Source organism: Dermacentor andersoni, chromosome 1, assembly GCF_023375885.2.
Source record: "Dermacentor andersoni chromosome 1, qqDerAnde1_hic_scaffold, whole genome shotgun sequence".
Lineage (NCBI taxonomy): Eukaryota > Metazoa > Arthropoda > Arachnida > Ixodida > Ixodidae > Dermacentor > Dermacentor andersoni.
The window spans coordinates 158,685,215-158,706,160 of NC_092814.1; the positions used below are offsets into that span (position 1 = coordinate 158,685,215).

Consider the following 20,946-nt stretch of genomic DNA (forward strand, 5'->3'; position numbering starts at 1 on the left):
CAATGACATGCAGAAAGCATGTGTTTGAACAGGAATGATGCATGCAGAGGTATTGCGCTTGTACTTTCAATGGGCTTAAAGGCATGCACACACTCAGCAATTCAAGGACGCGTTGCACTGCCATATAGTGGAATGTGCAGCTGGAAACAACAGCTATAATATGCTGTTTTTGAAAAGGGTTGGAGGCCTAGGAGGTTTCTATGCATCATGTCATTAGCGCTCTACTTTGATATATATACAAGTATTTTGGCATTATGCACGCTTCCACCATGAGAGGCACATTTATGGCACGAGACAGTTGCAAAATAAGTGCACAGACACAGCTGTCTTCTCTTCTGTACCTTCCATGCAGGTCTCATGAAAAGTGCAGTACCAACGTATTAGTGATATGTTAAACTCCATAAAACTGCAACAAACCAATTTTCTATTGCAAAAGTATGCTGCGTTGTAGAATTATATTCACAGAACATGACAGCATTATTATCTTGTGTGACCATCATCTTCTCGGTGACATACTAATATGTACGCGAAAGGCCTGCGATACTACACATGTGATTGAAATCATAAGGGGGCGGGGGTGCGGGGAAGAAGCCGGGAATGAACACTGTATAAAAAAGAAATAGCTTTTTATTTTCTTTCTGAGTGGGCCTCTCCCAGATGCACAAGATTTCAAAGGATGCACATAATGTACTGTTAATATAAATACACCAGTGTTTTTAAATAACAATGTCATAGTTCAACATGTTGGTGCAAGTTCACACTGACATGAACCTCAACATGAACATGATTGACAGAGTCATCAATGGCCACACCAGGTGCCACGTGTCCTGCTTCATGTTGATCAGAGATGCGGCGGAAAGTTTGAGGCACAGCAGACCAGTCAATAGGGTGATGGCCATTTCCAGCATGTTCAACCAGGTCACGCACCACACCGCCATCTGTCCTCAAAAATGGCTCACTGTCTTTTGCCACACTGTCCTCTGAAACCACCTGCAGAAGACATGATAGAGTTGTCGGGCCCAGTTGGCATTAAGGTCATCCCCTTACTCAGAGTCTTGTTAGTCCTCCACAGTGGGTTAGTCAGCAAGTACTCCAGCCACCTAGATGAAGGCAACAGGCAGCTGCCCTCACCAGGAAACACAGAGGCTAACAGTCTCCACCACCACTCTCACACTCTTACGGTACAACTTTATGAAGTGCTAGAAATTGCAGTCGTACTGCACATGTGTGAAGCAAACAAAATCCATGACTTCAAGTTGGACAACAATGAGCAAGGCACTTCAGTGTACTTTGTTGCAATACTATTAACAGTGATAACTTGCAAACCCTACCATATATATACATAGTAGAGTACTGCATGGATGGTTGCACTGTACAGATTTCTACAGTGAGAAATGAAACAACATTGGCTCTCAATAAATATCACATGCAATTCTGAACAAATAAAATCACAAAAGCTCAATCTCCACATCAAAGCTGCTAGTCAAATTCAAGCCAACACAGAGGTAGAAAGTGAAAAAAGACACCAGCAAACAGCTGTAATTATACGAATTCAAACTATTTGCCTTTACATGATTACAAAAAACCTTATTCACTGGTACACCTATAACGCTCACAGAATCTCCACATTAACTTTCATTCAAAGCCAAAACACACCACAGAGCAGGACTACAGTAATTACATAGCACCAAAAGACCAGACTACTACAAGACAATGAACAATTCTACAGTGATTCAAAGTTGTAAGGTTCTCCAGGCTAGACCTTTCAATGACACATGCTAAAGGCAATAATATGGAAATCCAACAGCTAGGCAACAAACGTTACAATGTTACCATATGTATAACAGTTTTATCTGTTGCTTATGTGTTGAAGCAGCTTCTTGGTTCATGTCAACCATTTCAAAGAAGCATATGGTTGGGATAATAGTGTAGGCAAGGGAAATTCGATGAAATGAAACATAAGATATCACCTGAACACTTCAATTAGGCTCCTGAAACAAGTACGCGAGACTGAAAGCACTATATGTTTGTTAAATGACAATGCACTACACATTGTTATCCTTTGCTGCTCTAATGAATATGTAGTATATGAAGCAAAACAAAAATATCTGCAATTTCAAAAGATAAGAATTCTTAAGATAAAGTGAGATAAAAGTGAGCATGCTAAACTGCTGGCACTGTGAAACCAGTTCCAAAAGATTTTTAAATTTCTGCCATAAGCCGAAATCTACAACCACATTTCATCCAATGAAATGATGAAAATGATGAAATCTAATGGATGGAAAGATGGGCAGCTTGGAGACTATAGTTTTAAAAGGAAAGCCTCCACAACAGTGTGGTGGGGATCAAATATTTTCGCAGTACAGGCAAAAAGTTGAGAGAGAGAGAGAAAGAGAAAGTCATAAGGGAAAGACAGGGAGGTTAACCAGGCTGGGCCCGGTAGGCTACCCAGCACTGGGGAGCCAGGAAAGGGGATTGAAAGAGGACAAAAAGTTGAGATTTTTCAACAATGTAATCATAAAATGTGACATCTCAGTTCCCACTGAAAGAAGTGTTCCACGCATTTTTTAAATGGTACTTTCTTGTTTTCTCCTAAATCTTGCTCAGAAACATTTTTTGTTGTGGTTAGTGTGACACCACATTTGACATCACTGCTCGTTTTGTCAGGTTCTGTAAATAGGAATCTACTACCAAGAGTGGAAAAGGATAAGTACCACAAAATTCAGTGCAAGGCTTCACAACTAATTTTTCAAGGGCTAGTGGCATCAATAATCGCCTTAAATCTTTGGGGAAGCCCCGTTGGACATTCCTTCCATCGCTCTTGAGCAGTAATGTCTCGAACAGTAATGCCACAAGCTGTGTTGGAATATGGACCCTGCACTTAGTGTGGGTTCGTGCTGCACAAATGTGCAAGATTTTTCCTCGTTATAAAACACTAATACAATAAATACCATCACAGAATGTGATATCCGAAAACTTCAGATGTGATACATCTCTCCACAAAAAAGGAGGCTGGTTTCAAATATGATGCTTTTTTACACCATCTAAAAGCCAGAGGAAAGAAAGAAAACAGAAATACGCCCATTCCAATAAAGAAGTATGTTCTGCTTGATCCTCAAAGCAATGGATGAATGTTTGCTTTTGGGTAAACTGATGAAACTAACTATTTTACTTTATATCCCTACTACAGAATGCAATGCTAAATTGAGCCAATATATAAGAAAAACCTTTGTGTGCTTAAAGTGTACACAAGACAGAAATCCGTCTACTAGTATAATTTCACTGCATTCTGTCCAGTTACTAAACTCTCTTAGTGAAGCACGCAGTATCATATGAGGCAAAGGATACCTTTTTGTAAAGCCAGATAGATTTTATAAGTGTAGCGTTTGACATTAAAAGTGCATTTTGCTCCTACTAAGATTGCGATGTGCAGGTAATACTGAAATATATTACTTTCAGGCAGTAGATCAATATAGCTGCACAAGAAAGCCAACTGTTTTAATCAGTACTCAGGTATGTTGACAGAAAAATGTAAGTAGCAGCACATTAGCAGCTCATATTTCAAGACATTTACAGCAGAATAAAGTAATCTAGTATGCATACAACAGCCCAATAAGAAAAGCCTAGGTGGATTCTTGCTACTTTTCCCCTTAATACCATAGCTCTTATGGATCTCAGATATAAAATCATGAGCCCAGTTCGCAAAGCAAAACAGAAGCCACATTTTAATATAAACCAGCCTGAAGAGGCAATGTTAACAAATTAAAAATTTTACTTGTTCAACAGGTAGTAGTGGGCGAGCTGTTGTGGTGCACTTGAGAAACACAAGTGCGCTGAGAAAATACAACATGCCTTAACACAAGACTGATGGCGCACGATAACAACTGCACAAGAAAAGGTTCAGGACATCTGGCTTTGCACTGTAGAGCTAGTTGCAGTTGCTCACCTACACTGACAAAAGCCGAGCTGAATAGGGAATACAATAAACAAATCTTAAAGGAAAGGGAAATGGAAGCAATAAGAAATTGAAAAGTGAAAGGACATGTGCATTGGCTGCCCCTCAGTTGCATCTTCAGAAAAAGCATGACGCTTCCTGGGTATTTTGATTGCTTCATGGTCACACACACACAATGATGGTTATCGTCAGTTTTGGTGTTTTTTTAATGGTGGCCTTCATAGTGCAAGCATTTACCAGCCAACTCGCTTAAAGTGTGAGTAAAAAAACCAACAGTTGCAACTGCTTTGTAGATGTTATTTTACGCATGTCCACATTTCTCGGTGCACTGCTTCAAGTTAAAAATGCTCAGTGATCACCACGATTCAACAAGCTGACTGCCCTAAAATACTGGTGCCACTGTTCTGCCCATTCCGTAGACCTTTGACAGATATCAAAGTGTTTATCCAGAGCAAAAAGCTGTAAGCAGTTCTGAATGGAATTAAGTTCACTGCTGTTTATTTTCATGGCCATTTTATTAAGTCCTTAGACAAGTGTAATGCATATGCAGCATCCTTGCAACCCCTTGATATGCTTGACAGACCTGCCTTCAAAGTTCCTATGCACACCAGAATGAGCACAAAAACACTTGCGTTGCAAAGGCACTAGATGCTTGCAGGCCAACGATAAGGGCCTTGATATCAAGTCTTGCGTAGCTTAAAAACATGCAGATGTCTTCAATTTCACTGAAATATCTTACGTCCCGGACTAATGCAAAGAGCTGCCTGCTTTAGCGGGAGTAGTGAGGTCGCACTTCATTTCTAGAATTGACAGAGCTCATGAGCTACTGAGCAAGCAATACTACTCCAAAGCATCACTACTTTCCTGCACCACAATGTCAACCACCCAGCTTTGTATTAACGACCATTTTTGCACTTTCTTCTGTTATATCTGCCTTTGCAACAATTGTGCCTCACATTCCTCGAACTGCGTCTTATTGCCATCTGTACATTAATCCTTATGCAATGGCACGGACCTTTTGAATGCAGAATATAAATAAATATGCAACCTCTTGCTACAAAGATGCCAGAAGTTTAACTGCCTGCAAGTTACTTAGTGTAAAGGCAGTACTACTTTAAGCAATTTGGAACACAACGTCTAGGTTCCCTTTTGCAAAACAGGCCAGTATTAAATTAGAGGCAATAATGAGATTATTCCAAGCTGTCATACATTTTCTGTGCCAGAAACCCAACAAACGGGCAGATAATCATAAGGGACCATCCTCTTTCTTAAATGACTAATTTGACAAATGCCTTGCTCTACACACATAATCAAAAGTATTTTTGTCCATTGTAAAGACAGGACAATACCTAAGAGCTAGGCCAGCTTGAAATTCAGGCTTGTTTGTTGTAAGCTGGACCTTGAGCAAGTTGTGTTACGTGCACAAAAGTGATCAAGTAATTTATAAAGTAATATTTCGGACTGAAGTTCTGTCCAAATACTACAATAAAGAAAAAGAGGATGCAAGAGGGAACTTCAACGTGCCCTATATCTGTGTAACTTTGGAAAGGGTACCACTAGGTCTTCATAAGACACAAATGTGTAAAACCTGGACATGCAAGTAGCCACAGTGCTCCCAATAAAGTTCTAAACAGTAAACTGAGATAAGAAACTTTAATACAGGTAAGCAGCGATAGCTGTAAGGATTACTGCTACTAAGTCAGCCTTTATATATATAGATGAACACCACTTCGTTTGACAAAACGAATTCATCAAAGCTTTCGTCATAGTGATTTGATTCATACAGGTGAGATTAAATGATTTGTAATGACGTACATGCAAGTAACCTTCAAGATAACTTAAATTTCACTTAGTGCTTACTGCAGTGAACACATAAATTGCAATGACATAAACAGAAACTGCAAATAAGAACTTTAACCTACTGCCGAGTGGACTATTTTGGGCTTGGCTAATAAGTAGCAGTTTAACTTATTAATGCTAAAACAGATGCAATTATCATTTGAAATCATCACTTGCAGTAGCTTCAAGCACCGGTCTTAACATTCACCACAGTATAAACGGCATGAAAAATTTAGAAGTGATTGAAAAAAAAAAAATATATATATATATATATATATAGAACAAACAGGTTGACTGCAGTGCACAAGACAGGCTGGAAACTGTTCACAGAATTATATCACACGCCTCGCAGAAGCTTGCTAATGGGTAGCGATAGGATGCGCCGACGTGCACGACCCTTGCGGCCCTGCGCTCTGCGAGTGGCTGCACGGCAGCAGCAGCATCGGCGGTACAGCAGCCAGCCACAGATGGCAGCTGTCAGCACCCCAAAGCACAGCATCGTGCGACGCTGCTCCAGCGCCAGCCGCAAGGGAGAGAAATATTCAGAGGCGCTCACAGCCTGCCTGCTGTCGTCTTCATCTGGCTGCAAGGCCCAGCCACCCCAACGCTGCTTCAAGGATGGAAACGCCAGGTCGTCGGCCACATCAACCACCCCTCCTGCGCCAGCTCCGAGTGGTAGGGGCTCAACAGAGAGCAGTTTCTGGGACTTCCACAGGATACTGCATGCATGGCAAGAGAGAGAGAGAAGTCATAAGGGAAATGCAGGGAGGTTAACCAGGCTGAGCCCAGTGGGCTACCCTACACTAGGGAACAGGGATTGAAAAAGGAGAAGGAAGAAAAAAGTTCACATTTTGCACTGTTGCACACTCAAGCATTCATCGCTGAGTCACTCACAGGCGGTCATACAGGCTGGTGCATTTCAAGAAACAAACCAGCACCCTTGTGGCCTTGCACATAGCAGACACACGAGGCCACGGGCCCAAAATCGCCTGCTCTGTGAAAGGACGGTCATCTAAGTGACCCCAAAGCTGTCCGGAGAGAACTCCTCTTGTCTTTGTATATGTGGGGAAGTCACACAAGAGATGTTTGGTCATTTCTTCGACACCACATGTGCTACAGTTGGGACTGTCCGCCATTCCAATTAGGAATGAGTAGGCGTCTGTGAAAGAAACTCCTAGCCGCAGGCGGCACAGTAGCGTTTATTCCCATACAGTAAAATCTCATTAAACCATACCCACTTAAACAGTAGTTTCATTTTAAAAGTAGTAAAGTCAAATCCCCGACTCGGCGGCCATTGAACATAAAGCATTTTGTATCCACATAAACCATACCAGCTTATTGCGTATGTGTCGGTGTTAACCGACACGTATGCAATAAGAATACGCAAAAGTAGTGTTTCTACTTTTCATTGTGCAATCACGGCGGTGCGTCGTCCCCAATAATCAGAACAAGGGCCTCCAAGAGCCCTGTGTGTATGCGCATGAAGTCACATCAATATCATTTCAGTGCCTTGCCAGAGCGTTGTGGGGTTGTGTAATCTAGGACTTGCATAATGCCAAAGCTCGCATAAGAAAGACTGAGTGCTCAGCGTAGAAGAAAAATTGGACATTGTTGATGCTATCGAATGTGGCACAGAGAAGTCGGCGCTGGCACACGACAAGGATCCACCGCTGACTACGGTGTGTGGCATTGGGAATGTGAAGAAGTTGCTCGGCAGCGCTGCTGGGACCGCAAACAGGTGTCGGCTATGAGGTTCGACTTTGCGCCATCGTTGCCTATGTTCTTGCCAAAGGGTCACCTAATGACAGTGATAAGGACGACATGGAAAGCAACAGCACAGGTGATTCAGGCCCAACAGTGGCAGAAGTTGTGTGTTACATCAGCCTCATGAATGCAATCCTCGCAAAGAGAACAGCACCCTGCAATGAAAAAGGCGCCCCGCGACTTATGCGGCGCTACTGCGCCTGTGCACGGAAAATATGCAACGCCAATGAGGAATCCGCCATGTGAGTGTTTGCCGACAAGAGGGGGCTGGCTGAAAAGCTGGATCGCAGCTTCAGTAAGTTTGAGGCTGCTGTTGTCGCTGCTAGGCCGCAGCGGCATCAAATGAAAATAACAGACTTTTGTCAGGGGAATTGAATAAATACTGCATGTTTTTGCCCTTTCATCGCACTCTCTCTGAGTTACGCTTTTGACAGGTAAGTGGGTGATCTCATGCTATTTCACTTAAACAGTACTATTGTTTAGTACATACTTTTTCCGAGCTCCGGCCAACTATGGTTTAACGAGGTTTCACTGTACGTTATAACCAGGTAAAAGTTCTAATGTCATATGCAGGTCCATGGCATATAGGTGCTGGTTGGTGAACTCCGATGTGTTCCATTTCCTTAGAGTAATAATATGGGCAAGACCACCGAGGTGCCATGCTGCATCCATTCTCAAACACTTCCCGAATCAAACTTGCACCTACTTTCTATGTGTACAAAGTAAAAAACTAACACAGAAATGACATTAAAGCTCTAAGCAAAGTACAAATCTAATGTGCACCCGATGGCAAGAAAAGTAGCTTGATCAATCAGTTGCTACTAAGCATTCATCATCATCAGCAGCAGCAGCAGCCTATTTTATGTCCACTGCAGGACGAAGGCCTCTCCCTGCGATCTCCAATCGCCTCAGTCCTGTGCCAACAATTCCAATTAGCGCCTGCAAATTTTCTAACTTCAACACCCCACCTAGTCTTCTGCCGTCCTCGACTGTACTTCCATTCTCTTGGCACCCATTCTGTAACTCTAATGGTCCATCGGTTATCTAACCTACGCATTACATGGCTTTCCCAGCTCCATTTTTTTCTATTAATGTCAATTAGAATATTGGCTATCGTCATTTGCTCTCTGATCCAGAGAGCTCCCTTCCTGTCCTTTAACGTTTCGCCTAACATTCTTCATCCCATGCCACCAACCATTACACATGTGCTATAAAGAAGCACTCTTCAGCATGTAGTCAAGCTCTAGAGATATCTGTCATAAACAACCCTGACTTTCTTCCTTTCTCTTGCTGTAATGTTTTCTTATTTTCTGTGTGAACACAATGTAAACCAGATGTTCCAAAACTGTTTTGTTTTAGGCAGCACCATCTGCTTCCAAGTAGTACTGAGAAATGCTCTAGTCCTTGCCCCGTAAGCATGCATGACAAATAAAAAGAAGTTGGCCCATTCTGTATCAAAAAGTGAATACTAAAGAAAATCTTATTTCACTATACATGAGTACCTCTTATACTGATGCACATAAGGATTTCAGCATAATAAAGTGGCAATGAAAAAGCTGAGATTGCATTACAGTCGACTTGCATTATTTCGAACCTGACGGGACCAACAAAACTGACTGAATTATCCAGCGGGTCAAATTAAACAAGATGCACATAAAATTCAAAACCTACTCATTAATTTAGCAGTATTTACCAGATTATAACACACTTCCCGAATCAAACTTGGACCAACTTTTTATATGTACAAAGTAGAAAACTAACATATAAATGACATTAAAGCTCTAAGCAAAGTACAAATCTAATGCGTATCCGATGCTTTTAGCAAATGGGCAATATGTGTCTCATAATGGCCATCGCTTTGCTAAAGTCAGCTTCGCCTCACTACATCTGTGTTATGCGGTAAAGCATACGAACGCTACGAATTATGGGGTGCTGTCTCCAACTTCTTATGATGCTACAATAGCATGGGAGACCTGTCTAGGCAATTGTCCCAGTTGTCCTGCTTACATTACAACAAACTTCTTTCCAGTTGATGTGGTAAAATGAGTGACACAATCTCTTTAATCCGTTTTAAGTGTTTTATTATTTTGACCAAAAGAGACGCATTTTTCTTTTATGCCTTATTTTCAAACTTCACTTCATCTAAAATCCTTTCTAAGTTTATTTTCAAGGAATTTGCTTTATATTTTAAGCGTAAGAACTTATGCTACCTCTTCACTGTGCAATATATATATATATATATATATATATATATATATATATATATATATATATATATATACTTGTCACTGCCACAAACAGTACAGTTACAGTTAGAAACAAGAAAAAACGATTTATTTTACCCTGTTTCAAAATGAAATATTCCGCAAAGCAAAATTCTTCACCGAAGAAAGTTTTTCGTTGCCTTCTTGCACTTCTAAGGCAGGTCACAGTCGAGCAGCAGCTTTCTTTTGCACGGATGACTCACGTGCGAGCTGTCAGTGGCAGATACCATTGTTCCAAATCTGCCAAAAGGCATAAAAAGCGCACGATTCCAAGAACGCGGTCTTTGAGTGCTGTCAAAGTGCTGCCATCTATGTAATAGAAAACAAAGACTGCCGCAAGCGTGCCCCTCCAGTGCTGACAAAATAACTGCCATCTATGTCGCAGAACACGAAGACTGAAACAATACGGCTTTTGAGGTGCTGAAAATAGTGCTGACATCTATGTAGTAAAACAAAAAAGAATGACTAACTGCAGATTTTAAATGCTGCTACTGCAGCTGTCTATGTAGAAGCAAAACAAAATGGACGTGGTGAGTTCGTCGAATCCCTTTGAAAATGGGATTATTGCCATTGATGAGCTGAGCTTGTCTAAAACACTTAAGGGGGGAAGTGGGGATCAGAGGTGAAATTCTTTATTTTTTGTAGTAGAGCAATGAAATTTGGCATGCTTATTGGGAAGTGTGCTGAATGACTAATTACAACGTTTCATTAAGATACCTCCAGTAGTTTTGACTTCATAAATTTTTATTTGCATCATTGTTGTACCGAACTTGCAGAAAGCCTGGCGTGACAAAAAACATGGTAGAAACCCACAGTTCTTCTTATATTTTAGCAGTAGGAATGGTTCATGCAGTGACATTCTCCAAGTATTTTTATCAACCTGATTTTTTTTTTACACAGAACATTATGTCCATGTTTGTATAAGGTAGTCATTATCGTCATGCCAAATTAGAGTAAAAAAATGAAGTAGTAATTTGAGACCTCATGAAAATCCACCAAGCCATAGTCATGCTACGCTTTGTGCAAGCAGGACAGTTTGGTCAAAACACACTTCACTTCACTTTATTCACCTTAAAGACCCCCTGGGGGGTATTAGATAAGGGGTGGTTAATATATTCAACAAATAAATACATGTCACGGCCTTATAATATAAGCGGTTACAGCATTTGTGTGTGACAATGGCCACCTAATGGTGACTACATCAGCAGGGAGGGCATTCCAGTCCACAACAGTGCGGGGAAAAAAGAAACCTGAAAAAGTCGTAGTTCGAGAAAGAGGCCAGGCAATCTGAGATGGATGTGCAGTGCGGTGAGATATGCGGGTCGGGTGAGTAATGTAAGGTGTTTGATTTAGAGTGCTATGGTAAATCTTGTGGAGTAAACAGGGGCTAGCAATGCGGCGGCGAGCTTCGAGGCTTACGAGACTGGAGTTTGTCTTCTGGGATGAAACGCTGATGTTATACGAATATGAGGAATGGATGAAGCGAATGGCACGGTTCTGAACAGACTTGAGTGCATTTTTTAGGTATATTTGGTGCGGGTTCCAGATCAGACTGGCATACTCAAGTTTAGGTCTGATGAGGGTTTTGTATGCCAATAGTTTCACATGTTATGGTGCATGACAAAGATGACGTTTTATGAATACTAGAGATCTGCTGGCGGATGATAAGATTACGGTAATGTGTGTTCACCAAGAAAGGTCACTGCGGAGGGTGACACCAAGATACTTGAATGACTGGATGCTTTCTATAGGTGAGTTAGCAACTGCATAGGAAAAAATAAAGGGGTTGTCTGCTGACGATGAAATGAGACCAGTGTGCATCTGTTAGCGTTTAGCGTCATTAACCAGAGGCCACACCATTCATGGACGCGGTCAAGGTCGTCTTGAAGAGTAGGTTGATCCGAAGTGTTAGTAATAGTACGATAAATTACAGTCGTCGGCAAAGATACGGATTTTACACGATACTTGGAGTGCCAGATCATTAATATATATGAGGAACAGAAGCAGGCCGAGCACAGATCCTTGCGTTACACCCGATGTTACAGGGAGAGTGCTGGAGCTGTGATTGTTGATAGAAACGAACTGAGTGTGGTTAGTTAGGAAATCTTTAATCCATGCTAGAATACTAGGGTGGAAATTTAAAACAGCAAGTTTTAGTAATAGGTGTTGGTGTGGTACCTTGTCAAATGCCTTCGCTAAATCTAAAAACAATGCATCAGCAGCAGCTTACGGTCAAGGTTAGAATGTAGGTCGGAGGTGAAGTTTGCCAATTGTTTTGCAGGAGAGTCCTCTACAAAATCCGTGCTGAGGTGGATGAAGGAAATTGTTGAAATCTAGAAAGCTGATGATTTGTGAATAAATGTCATGTTTCATGAGTTTTCAAGGCACGCTGGTTAAAGGGCAACTCCAGCGATTTTTCGATGTCAACGGATGTTGATGAAATTCGCTGTCGCTGAGTACCTCTGCACGTACTCAGCGATAAATGCAATAAATGCCTTTGTGATTGTTTGCACTACTGTGTTGTCGTTCCATTGTCTGAAGAACACGGGTGAGAACCCCACATCTGGCACCCGACGTGGGGTCTCTTGGGGCATCGGACGATAGTTTTAACAGTTTTGCTTCGTTCGAGACCTTAGTTTGAACCGAAGCATAGGGCTAGCGTGGATTTTGATTGCTAGCGTCGGCGGCGTGCTTTCTTGAGTGAGGCGACGGTGGCTATAGTGTGTTTGAACTTTTCAACATGCTAAGCCTTTTCGCGAATGATTGTTTTTATGACATTCGTCGGTACGAGATCCATGTGGTCTACATCCTGTGAGAGAGAGGCTTAGCGTCCACGGAGCATTGGCAAGCCTGAAGCAAGTGAGTACGGAAGCCTCGTGGGTGGTCCGAATTTCTTCTGTAAATAGCTTCTTCTATCTCTTTGACTCTGATGAAGTTGCGGCTCTGGAAGCCGGGTGGCCGTGGGCCACGGGTGCCGCTATGGGCTGGTTGGTATTGCGGCCTGGCACTGACTGGGCGCTCCGACACCGTCAACTCGGATGCTGTGTGCACCGAGCGGGGTAGGACCACTTAACAGAGCTGACGTCTCCTAGCAGCTGCCTGTTTTGTGCTCATTTTGGGTGTTGTTTTTTTGGTTGCCGGTTGCTGTCAGGGTAGCGAAGCTTTAGGCCTAAGGCTTTACGAAGCTGCCAGTCTCACGTGGAGGGACACAACCTGGTGGACCGTGGCATTGAGGTGTTGAACTTTGCTTCCCTCATTCTTGTTAACTTCGCACGAATTGAAATTACTCGTTCGACTCAAGGAAGCGAGCTTCGTTCGCCTGAACTTAGCATCTGACTAGCCGCCCGATCTTTTGCTAGCCGAGTTGAAAATCATACCACGTGGACGATGCGCATGCAAAATTCCTCTCCCTTGCACTAGTGTTTGCCGAGTGCATTGAGTGTACGCAGCGTGAGTGGAGTCACCCCTGGTTTGCTGTCACCTGCACATCATCTATGCTGCTGCCCCAGACTACGATTACGCCACCCCGAGCAATGGTGATGCTGTGGCCAGTTCGGCGCAGCGACTTCGGTGGCCGCCTGTATCCAGCTTGCAACTCTCGGCGGCGGAGAAAAGAGCCGGCAGTCACCAACAGCTACAGCGGCTCTCGCCAGCAGGGCGCGTCAGCGCGAGCGACGCTTGCTCGTACGGACTACTGCATCGCCGTTTCCGGAGTCCTGGCCTGGAATCGTGCCATCGTGTCTGCAGAGTTGCTGCAGGGACAATGTCGGCTCGCATGTTATGGACAACATGTGGACGTTTCCTCGGTGCGGCCACTGTTGCATGTACTACCTTGTTCGCGAAGCATGCGTTGATGTTAAACCGTGCGACATGTTTCTCCGGAATATGTAGTGATTTAAGGTTGGGGAGATGTGGGGATGCATGACTCTCATGCGTCTCCTGATATGTTGTTTTCTCGCATCGCTCCCGTCTCCTGCAATCCGGCTTCGCCGTGTGGCTTGGTCCAGCTGATCCAAGCTTCTGCGAGACCGTATCGCGAAGCCTACCCCAGAATGGATGAGCACGTTCGAACGCACCCCCGTTCGCGTGACCGTACGTGCGAATGACCAGGCGTTGGTGTCCAGCATGGGGCGAACATATTCGCTCGCTATCCGGTCGCGGTGAGTCGGACTTCTGCGATTTGTCGCGCGCCCATCGGCATGTTTTGTGGATAGCAACTCGGCTAGCAGGCATTAGTCTATGAAAGGTGCAATAAATGCCCTTGTGATTGTTTGCACTACTGCGTTGTCATTGCTTTGTCCCAAGAGCACGGGTGAGAACCCCACACCACTTAGGCAAAAGTTCGCCATCGCCTGAATAGCTCGCACCCCATCATCACTCATCATTGCAAATATGGAACTATGCCCACGTCGGAACTGCACTGCAATGTCACAGCTAGTTGATGGCGCCGGGTCTTCAGACTGATTGCTGGGCATTGATCCCGAGTGCAGGGGCCTCTGAATGACGCAACTGCGGTTTGGCAAACGTTCGCCATCGTCCTGGAAAGCTGGCATCGCATCATCACCTGCTGCCTTGAAAATGGAATTTCTCCTGCATCAGAGCTGCACCGCTACGTCGCAACTAGTTGACGGTGCCGGGTCTTCAGATGCACTGCCGGGCATCGATTCCGAGTGCAGGTTGGCTTCCGACCGACGACACATTGGTGTGACTGGACAGCGACGCGGCCCTCGGTTTGTCCAATTCAGTTGCTGCTGACCGCTTCTTTTTGGAAGAGGAGGCTTGCGTTTACACTTCCTGTATGCATACTTCATCCCGTACTTCTGGCCCATGTGACTCTCCTTCGCTGGCACACATACAAAACCTCAAGTAACAGAAATGTTGACGAAAATGCAGAACTTACAGCAGCAGTGGATTCGCAAACTACAGAGTTTTCTCAAAGCTTGCACGGAGCAGACGACCAGAGAAACGGCATGCCTTTTAGCAGCCAATGTCAGGGCGTGCTGAGTACCACGTGACTGGAGCGACTAATCGGCACCTAGTTGTGGCTTCGTGGAGGCCGCTGCATTTTTCACATTTGTGTGTTTATTTTTTATTGTAAACATGTGGTTCCATTGGAAGAAGTACTTGGATGAAACAAGCGTTCCAGTGATACCAAATTTTTCCGAGCGGCGATGAAGGTGCAGAGGTATCACGCTCGGAAATTGGCCACTTTCGCACAGATTTCAGCCAGATTTTTGCTACCCAAGGTCAGAAAAACAATTTTTTAGGCATACTTTGAGACCGTTTTTGGCAGAAAATATTTTTGATGTGATAGAAAAGGTCATGCAGAATCTGAATCTGCCCTTTTCTAAAATATGATTTTTCATGAGAATTTTGTGATTTGATCCCTGTGTCCAGTCTTAAGGGTTTAAAATACTTTTTTTTTCTTCACTATACAGGTTCACAGAAAGATTCAGGGCAAAGTGATCAGCAGTGGTGAAACAAGGGATCTCTCAGGCCAACATTTTGACAAGCTTTTGTACTTGTCACGATGTGCCCCAGCAAAGGTTCTTGTTGAAATGTCAGCTATAGCCTGAGACACACTGTTGAAACACCGTTGATCTTTTCCTTCTGTCAATGCCACTAGGTAGTACTATTTGAAGGCCCAGAAAGATGTTACTAATGGTACCTGTTTCTACTGAAGCGGACTATTTTCTCTTATCTCCAAGAGCAACATGTGTGATGTAAAGTATTTACATGAGTATAATGCAACCATGAAAATAATGCGAGGGAGGGGTTTGCGCCCTTAAGAAAAAAACAATTAGTATTACAATTATAACGCGAGCTCGGGACTTTTAATTAAGGGCAGCTGTAGTCGAGGGGGCAAGAAACTGTCTCTGCAAGCACTCCGTACAGATGGTTAACCAGCGAAGCTGAAATGTGCAGCCCCTGGTGTTTATAACTCGGTAAATATCGGCGGTTCATTAAAGTCTTTTGCAATTATTGGCTATGTCATTGTTTTTCTCAATTAATTAATTAATGATGACGCCGAACACAGCAGCAGTGGCACGAGCATGTTCGCGCGGTAGCACCGAGGGGCGCCAATGAGCCAGCTGTGGAAGACGACGACGACGCTGGAGGCAATGCTGACAATGAGAGTTCTTTTTCTAGACATGGACACGATAGTGGAGAAAGTAGCCGTTAAAAGTTACTATTACATTATTATTTAGGAAAAAAAACTCATTATAAGAGCGTAAATATGGTAACTCTCCAAGCCTGCTTGTCCAGATTGTGCATTAAAGATCACTACACGTGCATGGATGATAACCCACTGGTCAGCACATTGTGCTGTCTGGTGTATCTGGGCACAGCTGACACAGCTCAAACGCCACTGCCACTAAAAAGAAACTTTTTCTTTTTTATCCTCACTATGTTGCCGTGGCAGTGGAGTGCAAAGGACACGGCACTTATCGCTCTTCCTGTGTTTCCCAGGTTGGCTGGGGACCCAACGCTACTACAACAGGCCTGTTGCACAACTTTTCTTGGACCTGCCCAGCTGCTTCCATCCTCAGTACTATGCTACTTGCCAAAAGTATTTTCATCGCCTCTGCTAACCTGGACACTTGAACTTCGCGCCATCTGTTCGCAAGCCGGACCACGTGTGTTGCCATCGTCGTCGACGAAGCGCAGCTCTTAAAAGAGCCAGGGGCATTTCCTATCATACTGGCTGTGGCGGTGTAGTGCAAAGGACATGGCACTTATCGCTCTTTGTGTGTTTCCCAGATTGGCTTCTTTCTCTACGTTACTCATCTTGCAACACGCTCTTTCCGCTACACCCAATCTACAAATTTGTGTTCATTTGTTGTTTTCATTGCCCTATTTTGGAAAGCCATAGACCTGTACAGTTGCAAACTATGTCGCATTGCTGTGAATGTCGCTAGATGAAGGCGAATTGTTTCTGACTTGTTCACAATGTGAATTTTCGTATCATAGTGGTACCTGCTCCAGCGTTGCCGAAAGTGCCATTAAGGGTAAAAGAGATCAATTCAAAAGTCTTGGAAGTGTGACTCTTGCAAACCTACAGGAAGTAAAAGCTCTTCCTCTGCCAAAGCGTGTAAGAATGAAAATGAAATAATAAAAAAACTTGCTGAAATGGACCAGAAACTAAACTTACTTGTTAGTCTACCAAACAAGGTAGACGGGATTGAACAGTCCATCCAAACACTTTCCGATCACTTTCATGAAATTCAAAGAAGGCCTTGAGAGCCACGAAAAGTAATTAAACACTGTCCAACAGAAACTAGAAAAAACAGAGAAGTACACTTCCCCTAGGGAGCTCGGTCAGATTCAGGCTGACATAGACACACTTGAGTGGCATAGACATCTTAACATTGAAATACACAGTGTACCTGAGGCTGACGGTGAAAACCTACGCGAAAAAGTAAATGACCTTGCACAGAAGCTTGAACTTCAACTTCTATCTGAGGAAGATGTGGCAGTTCATAGGCTCCAGGCAAAGCAAGGAAAAATGCGCGGAATTATTGTCCGCCTTGCACGGCAGGAACTGAGGGATGCATGCATTGCCAAAAGGCGAGCCTTGAGGGACAGCCAGGGCAACATCTTCATTAACGAAAACCTAGCCTCTCCCTTGAGGAAGCTCCTTGCCACTGCCAAAGTATGGGCAAAGGAGGTGGGATACAAGTTCGTGTGGCACTCAAACGGAAAAGTTCTCGTGCGTAGGGCAAACGGTGAATCGGCAAATGTCAAGGATGAAAATGATCTTTGTGCTCTATTGGAATGAACGCCAACTTCTTGTTGCTATCATTTGACTCTTTGGCGAAATGAATCATTTGAGATATATTGGCAAGGAGGATTGGTTCACGTCCTTGGCCACTCAAAAGAAGGGCCTGTCTTTTATACATATGAACATTCGATCAGTCTCCAGCAAGCTACCTGAATTAGAAACTTTTTTTTCTGATATAAATAGTCAGTGCAATGTAGTCATGCTAAGCGAAACATGGTATTGCTCTGATGTCTTTCGCGTGCCTCGCAAAAAAGTATTTCATAAAAACCGAACCTCACGTTATGGTCGAGGAGTATCTGTTTTGATAGATAATTTTCTATCACGCTAACTGTTAGCCGAGTATTCTTGTATGACAGAAAACTGTGAAATGTTGTGTGTCCAAACACCGGGTGTACTCTTTGCAGTATGTTACCGCCGCCGGATGGTTTTTTGGAACCTTTTTTCATTTTTTTAGAGAGCATGCTAGAATTTGCGTCAGAAAACAAATATAAAGTGGTCTTAGGAGAAGACTTCAATATTGATATGAGTTCCGATGGTGCTAGGAAAACGATATTTCAAGGAATTTTCGTGTCAAGCGGATGTATAAATGCAGTTGAAACCTTCACGAGGATAACAAACTACGAAAACTACTCTTGATCTTTTTATAACAAACTATAATCCATTCTTAGTAACTAGTGGAGTCTTAAACTGTCCTCTTAGTGACCACATGCCAATAGTCATGTTTATCCACACAAGAGCAAACGAAACCGAAAAAGATAACACTGTAAAAACATTTCAGACAATAAACAAGTACACATTAACTGCCTTTCAAGATGTCTTGAGACAAGTATCTTGGAACGAGGTTTTTCAACAAAACGAAGCTGAGCCAGCATACAACATTTTCTTAAAGAAATTTTCAGCTGTTTATGCACAACATTTCATACACAAGAAAAGAAACCACAAAGCATATCGGAGACCTTGGATCACCAAAGAGCTTCTAAAAAAAAAATAAAGAGATAAGCTTTATGCCAGGTTTATAAAATCTCGGAACGGCGAGGATCTAAAATGCTTCAAAATATTTAGAAATAAGTAAAATAAAGAGCTAAGAAATACAAGAAATCGCTATTATTCAAGTACATTTTCTTCATGCGAGGGACATACAGAGAAGATGTGGAACAAGTTAAATGAGCTAATGGGACGCAAACAAAACACTGAACCTATAGAGAAAGTTTCTGTAAACGGATGCCTTTTAACCGGAGATCACTTAGTTAACGCATTTAATGATTACTTTACAGACACTGATTCCTATTCATCACAAAGCCCGCCATATACATTTCAGTTCCCTGCAACTATGCACACTATTTTTTTTCAAGCGACAACCCCTACCGAGGTTTGTTCAGTTTTTCTCAAACTGAAAAATTCATGTAGCTGCGATGCTGATGGCCTCCAAATAAGACCTATCAAACATGTCATTTGTGACATTGCACCTTTGTTAGCTTATATCTATAACTTATGCATAACATCAGGTACTTTTCCTGAAAAAATGAAAATCGCAAAAGTAATTGTGTTATATAAGAAAGGTGACAAGCTCAATATAAAAAATTACCGCCCGATATCTATTCTCCCGCAGTTTTCTAAAGGTCTTGAAAAAAATCATTCTTAACCAATTAACATCTTTCAGCAAGAAACATAAACTAATGACAGATGCTCAATACGGTTTTCAACATGGTAAATCAACAGAACTAGCACTTGTAGCACAGAAAGAATATATACTGCAAAACGTCGAAAATAAGTTACTTGTAATTGGTCTATTCATAGACTTCACAAAAGCGTTCGACTGCATAAATCATGACCTCCTAATACTTAAGCTTGAAAGATATGGCATCAGGGGCCTTCCTCTTCAGTTACTGACATCCTACCTTAAAAATCGGCAGCAATATGTGTCTATAAACACTAGCATATCATCTACACGACAAATACAAACAGGTGTCCCTCAGGGAAGTATCCTTAGTCCATCTATATTTAACATCTACATAAATGACATAGCTGTTATCCACCGAGAAGAAAAATTCATAAACTACGCAGATGATACAAGTGTCTTTTTATCAAACAACTCTTATACAGGCCTCATTGGTGCAACGAACAATCTCTTAACCCATCTCTCAAATGGAGCCAGGACAACTTTTTAAAAGCAAACTCCAATAAAACACACGTAGTCATCTTTAAAACAAGAGGTGCGTGTACTCCATTGACCCACAAGATATTTTACAACTCTGAGAATACATGTATAGAGGTTTTTGATGTGGTAAACGTACTTGGCGTAAACTTTACCGACACATTGCAATGGGACGCTCACGTGGATTTTATACTCCAGAAACTGAGCCGCATAACAGGTATACTACATCGAAATTGGTACCTTTTACCAACGTCAGCTAAATTAATCCTTTATAATGCACTGTTTGCCTCGTATGTAAATTATTGCCACCTTGTATGAGGCACAACATCAGCCTCCAATCTCTCTAAAATACTACTCATGCAAAAAAAAAAAAAAATAATAATCATACGCGCTATTCCAAATGTGCTGTACAACTCGAACACTGAAGGTCTTTTCACCAAGTACAACATAACAAAAAGTCATCATCTCTACAAACAAATTCTCCTACGCACCTACTACTTTCAGGTAAAAGATAGAAGCAACTTAATAAAAAATATAGCAAACTTAAAAGAGAATACACCCACATATGACACGCGCAGCCATGAAAATTGGCTCATACCTTTTTCAAGAACAAATTACGGCCATCAAATGGTCGTAAACACCTTGCCACGGCTACTAAATTCTTATCTAGAAGCCGGCATTGACATCCATGCCCTGACACCATCGGAGCTCGTCTGTCTGGCGAAAACTATGATTTAAATCACGATGGTACAGTGAAACCACGTGCAATCACAGTGAAAGAAATGTAATTACTCCCTTTAATCGATGTAACCCACTGTTATTTTTTTTTTCATTTCTGAAAGTGTTCTTTGCCACTGGTCTGCCAATAGGTAAAGGGGGTCAGGGACGACTCAAGCTGCCAATAAGCAGCTTTTACCATTTGCTTGTAAATGGGCCCAAATAAAATGAAATGAAAAATGAATAAAACAATGAGTTCTCTTAGTAGCCAATGAATTTACTATGAATTTCAAAAGGTTTTGCTTGCATTCCAAACAAACCCGTTTTGAATTCTAAGGCTTTTAAGGTTGGCACAATCTCGTATGCCAGCACTTCTTGACCGTTCAAAATCCTTTTACTGATCCCCTATTAGAGCACACCATTAGTTTGGGCAGGGCTGGGATAGGCTAGGTTAGGTTAGGTTTACTTT

General features: G+C 42.5%; 1 protein-coding gene across 2 annotated transcripts in view; it reads right to left on the reverse strand.

Moving 5' to 3' along the window:
- Positions 1-609: 609 nt before the first annotated feature.
- The window catches only part of S1P (membrane-bound transcription factor site-1 protease), a 59,970-nt gene continuing 39,633 nt past the window's right edge, over positions 610-20,946 (reverse strand). Inside the window, exons 25-26 of one of the 2 annotated variants that reach the window (XM_050195341.3) lie at positions 6,351-6,513; positions 610-990 (exon numbers count right to left, since the gene is read on the reverse strand). In XM_050195341.3, coding sequence (XP_050051298.2) covers positions 730-990; positions 6,351-6,513 — 424 coding nt within the window. In that variant the 3' untranslated portion in view covers positions 610-729. Of the gene's footprint in view, positions 991-6,350; positions 6,514-9,870; positions 10,063-20,946 lie in introns of those variants that run through there. The other variant, XM_055062668.2, reaches the window with a different exon arrangement.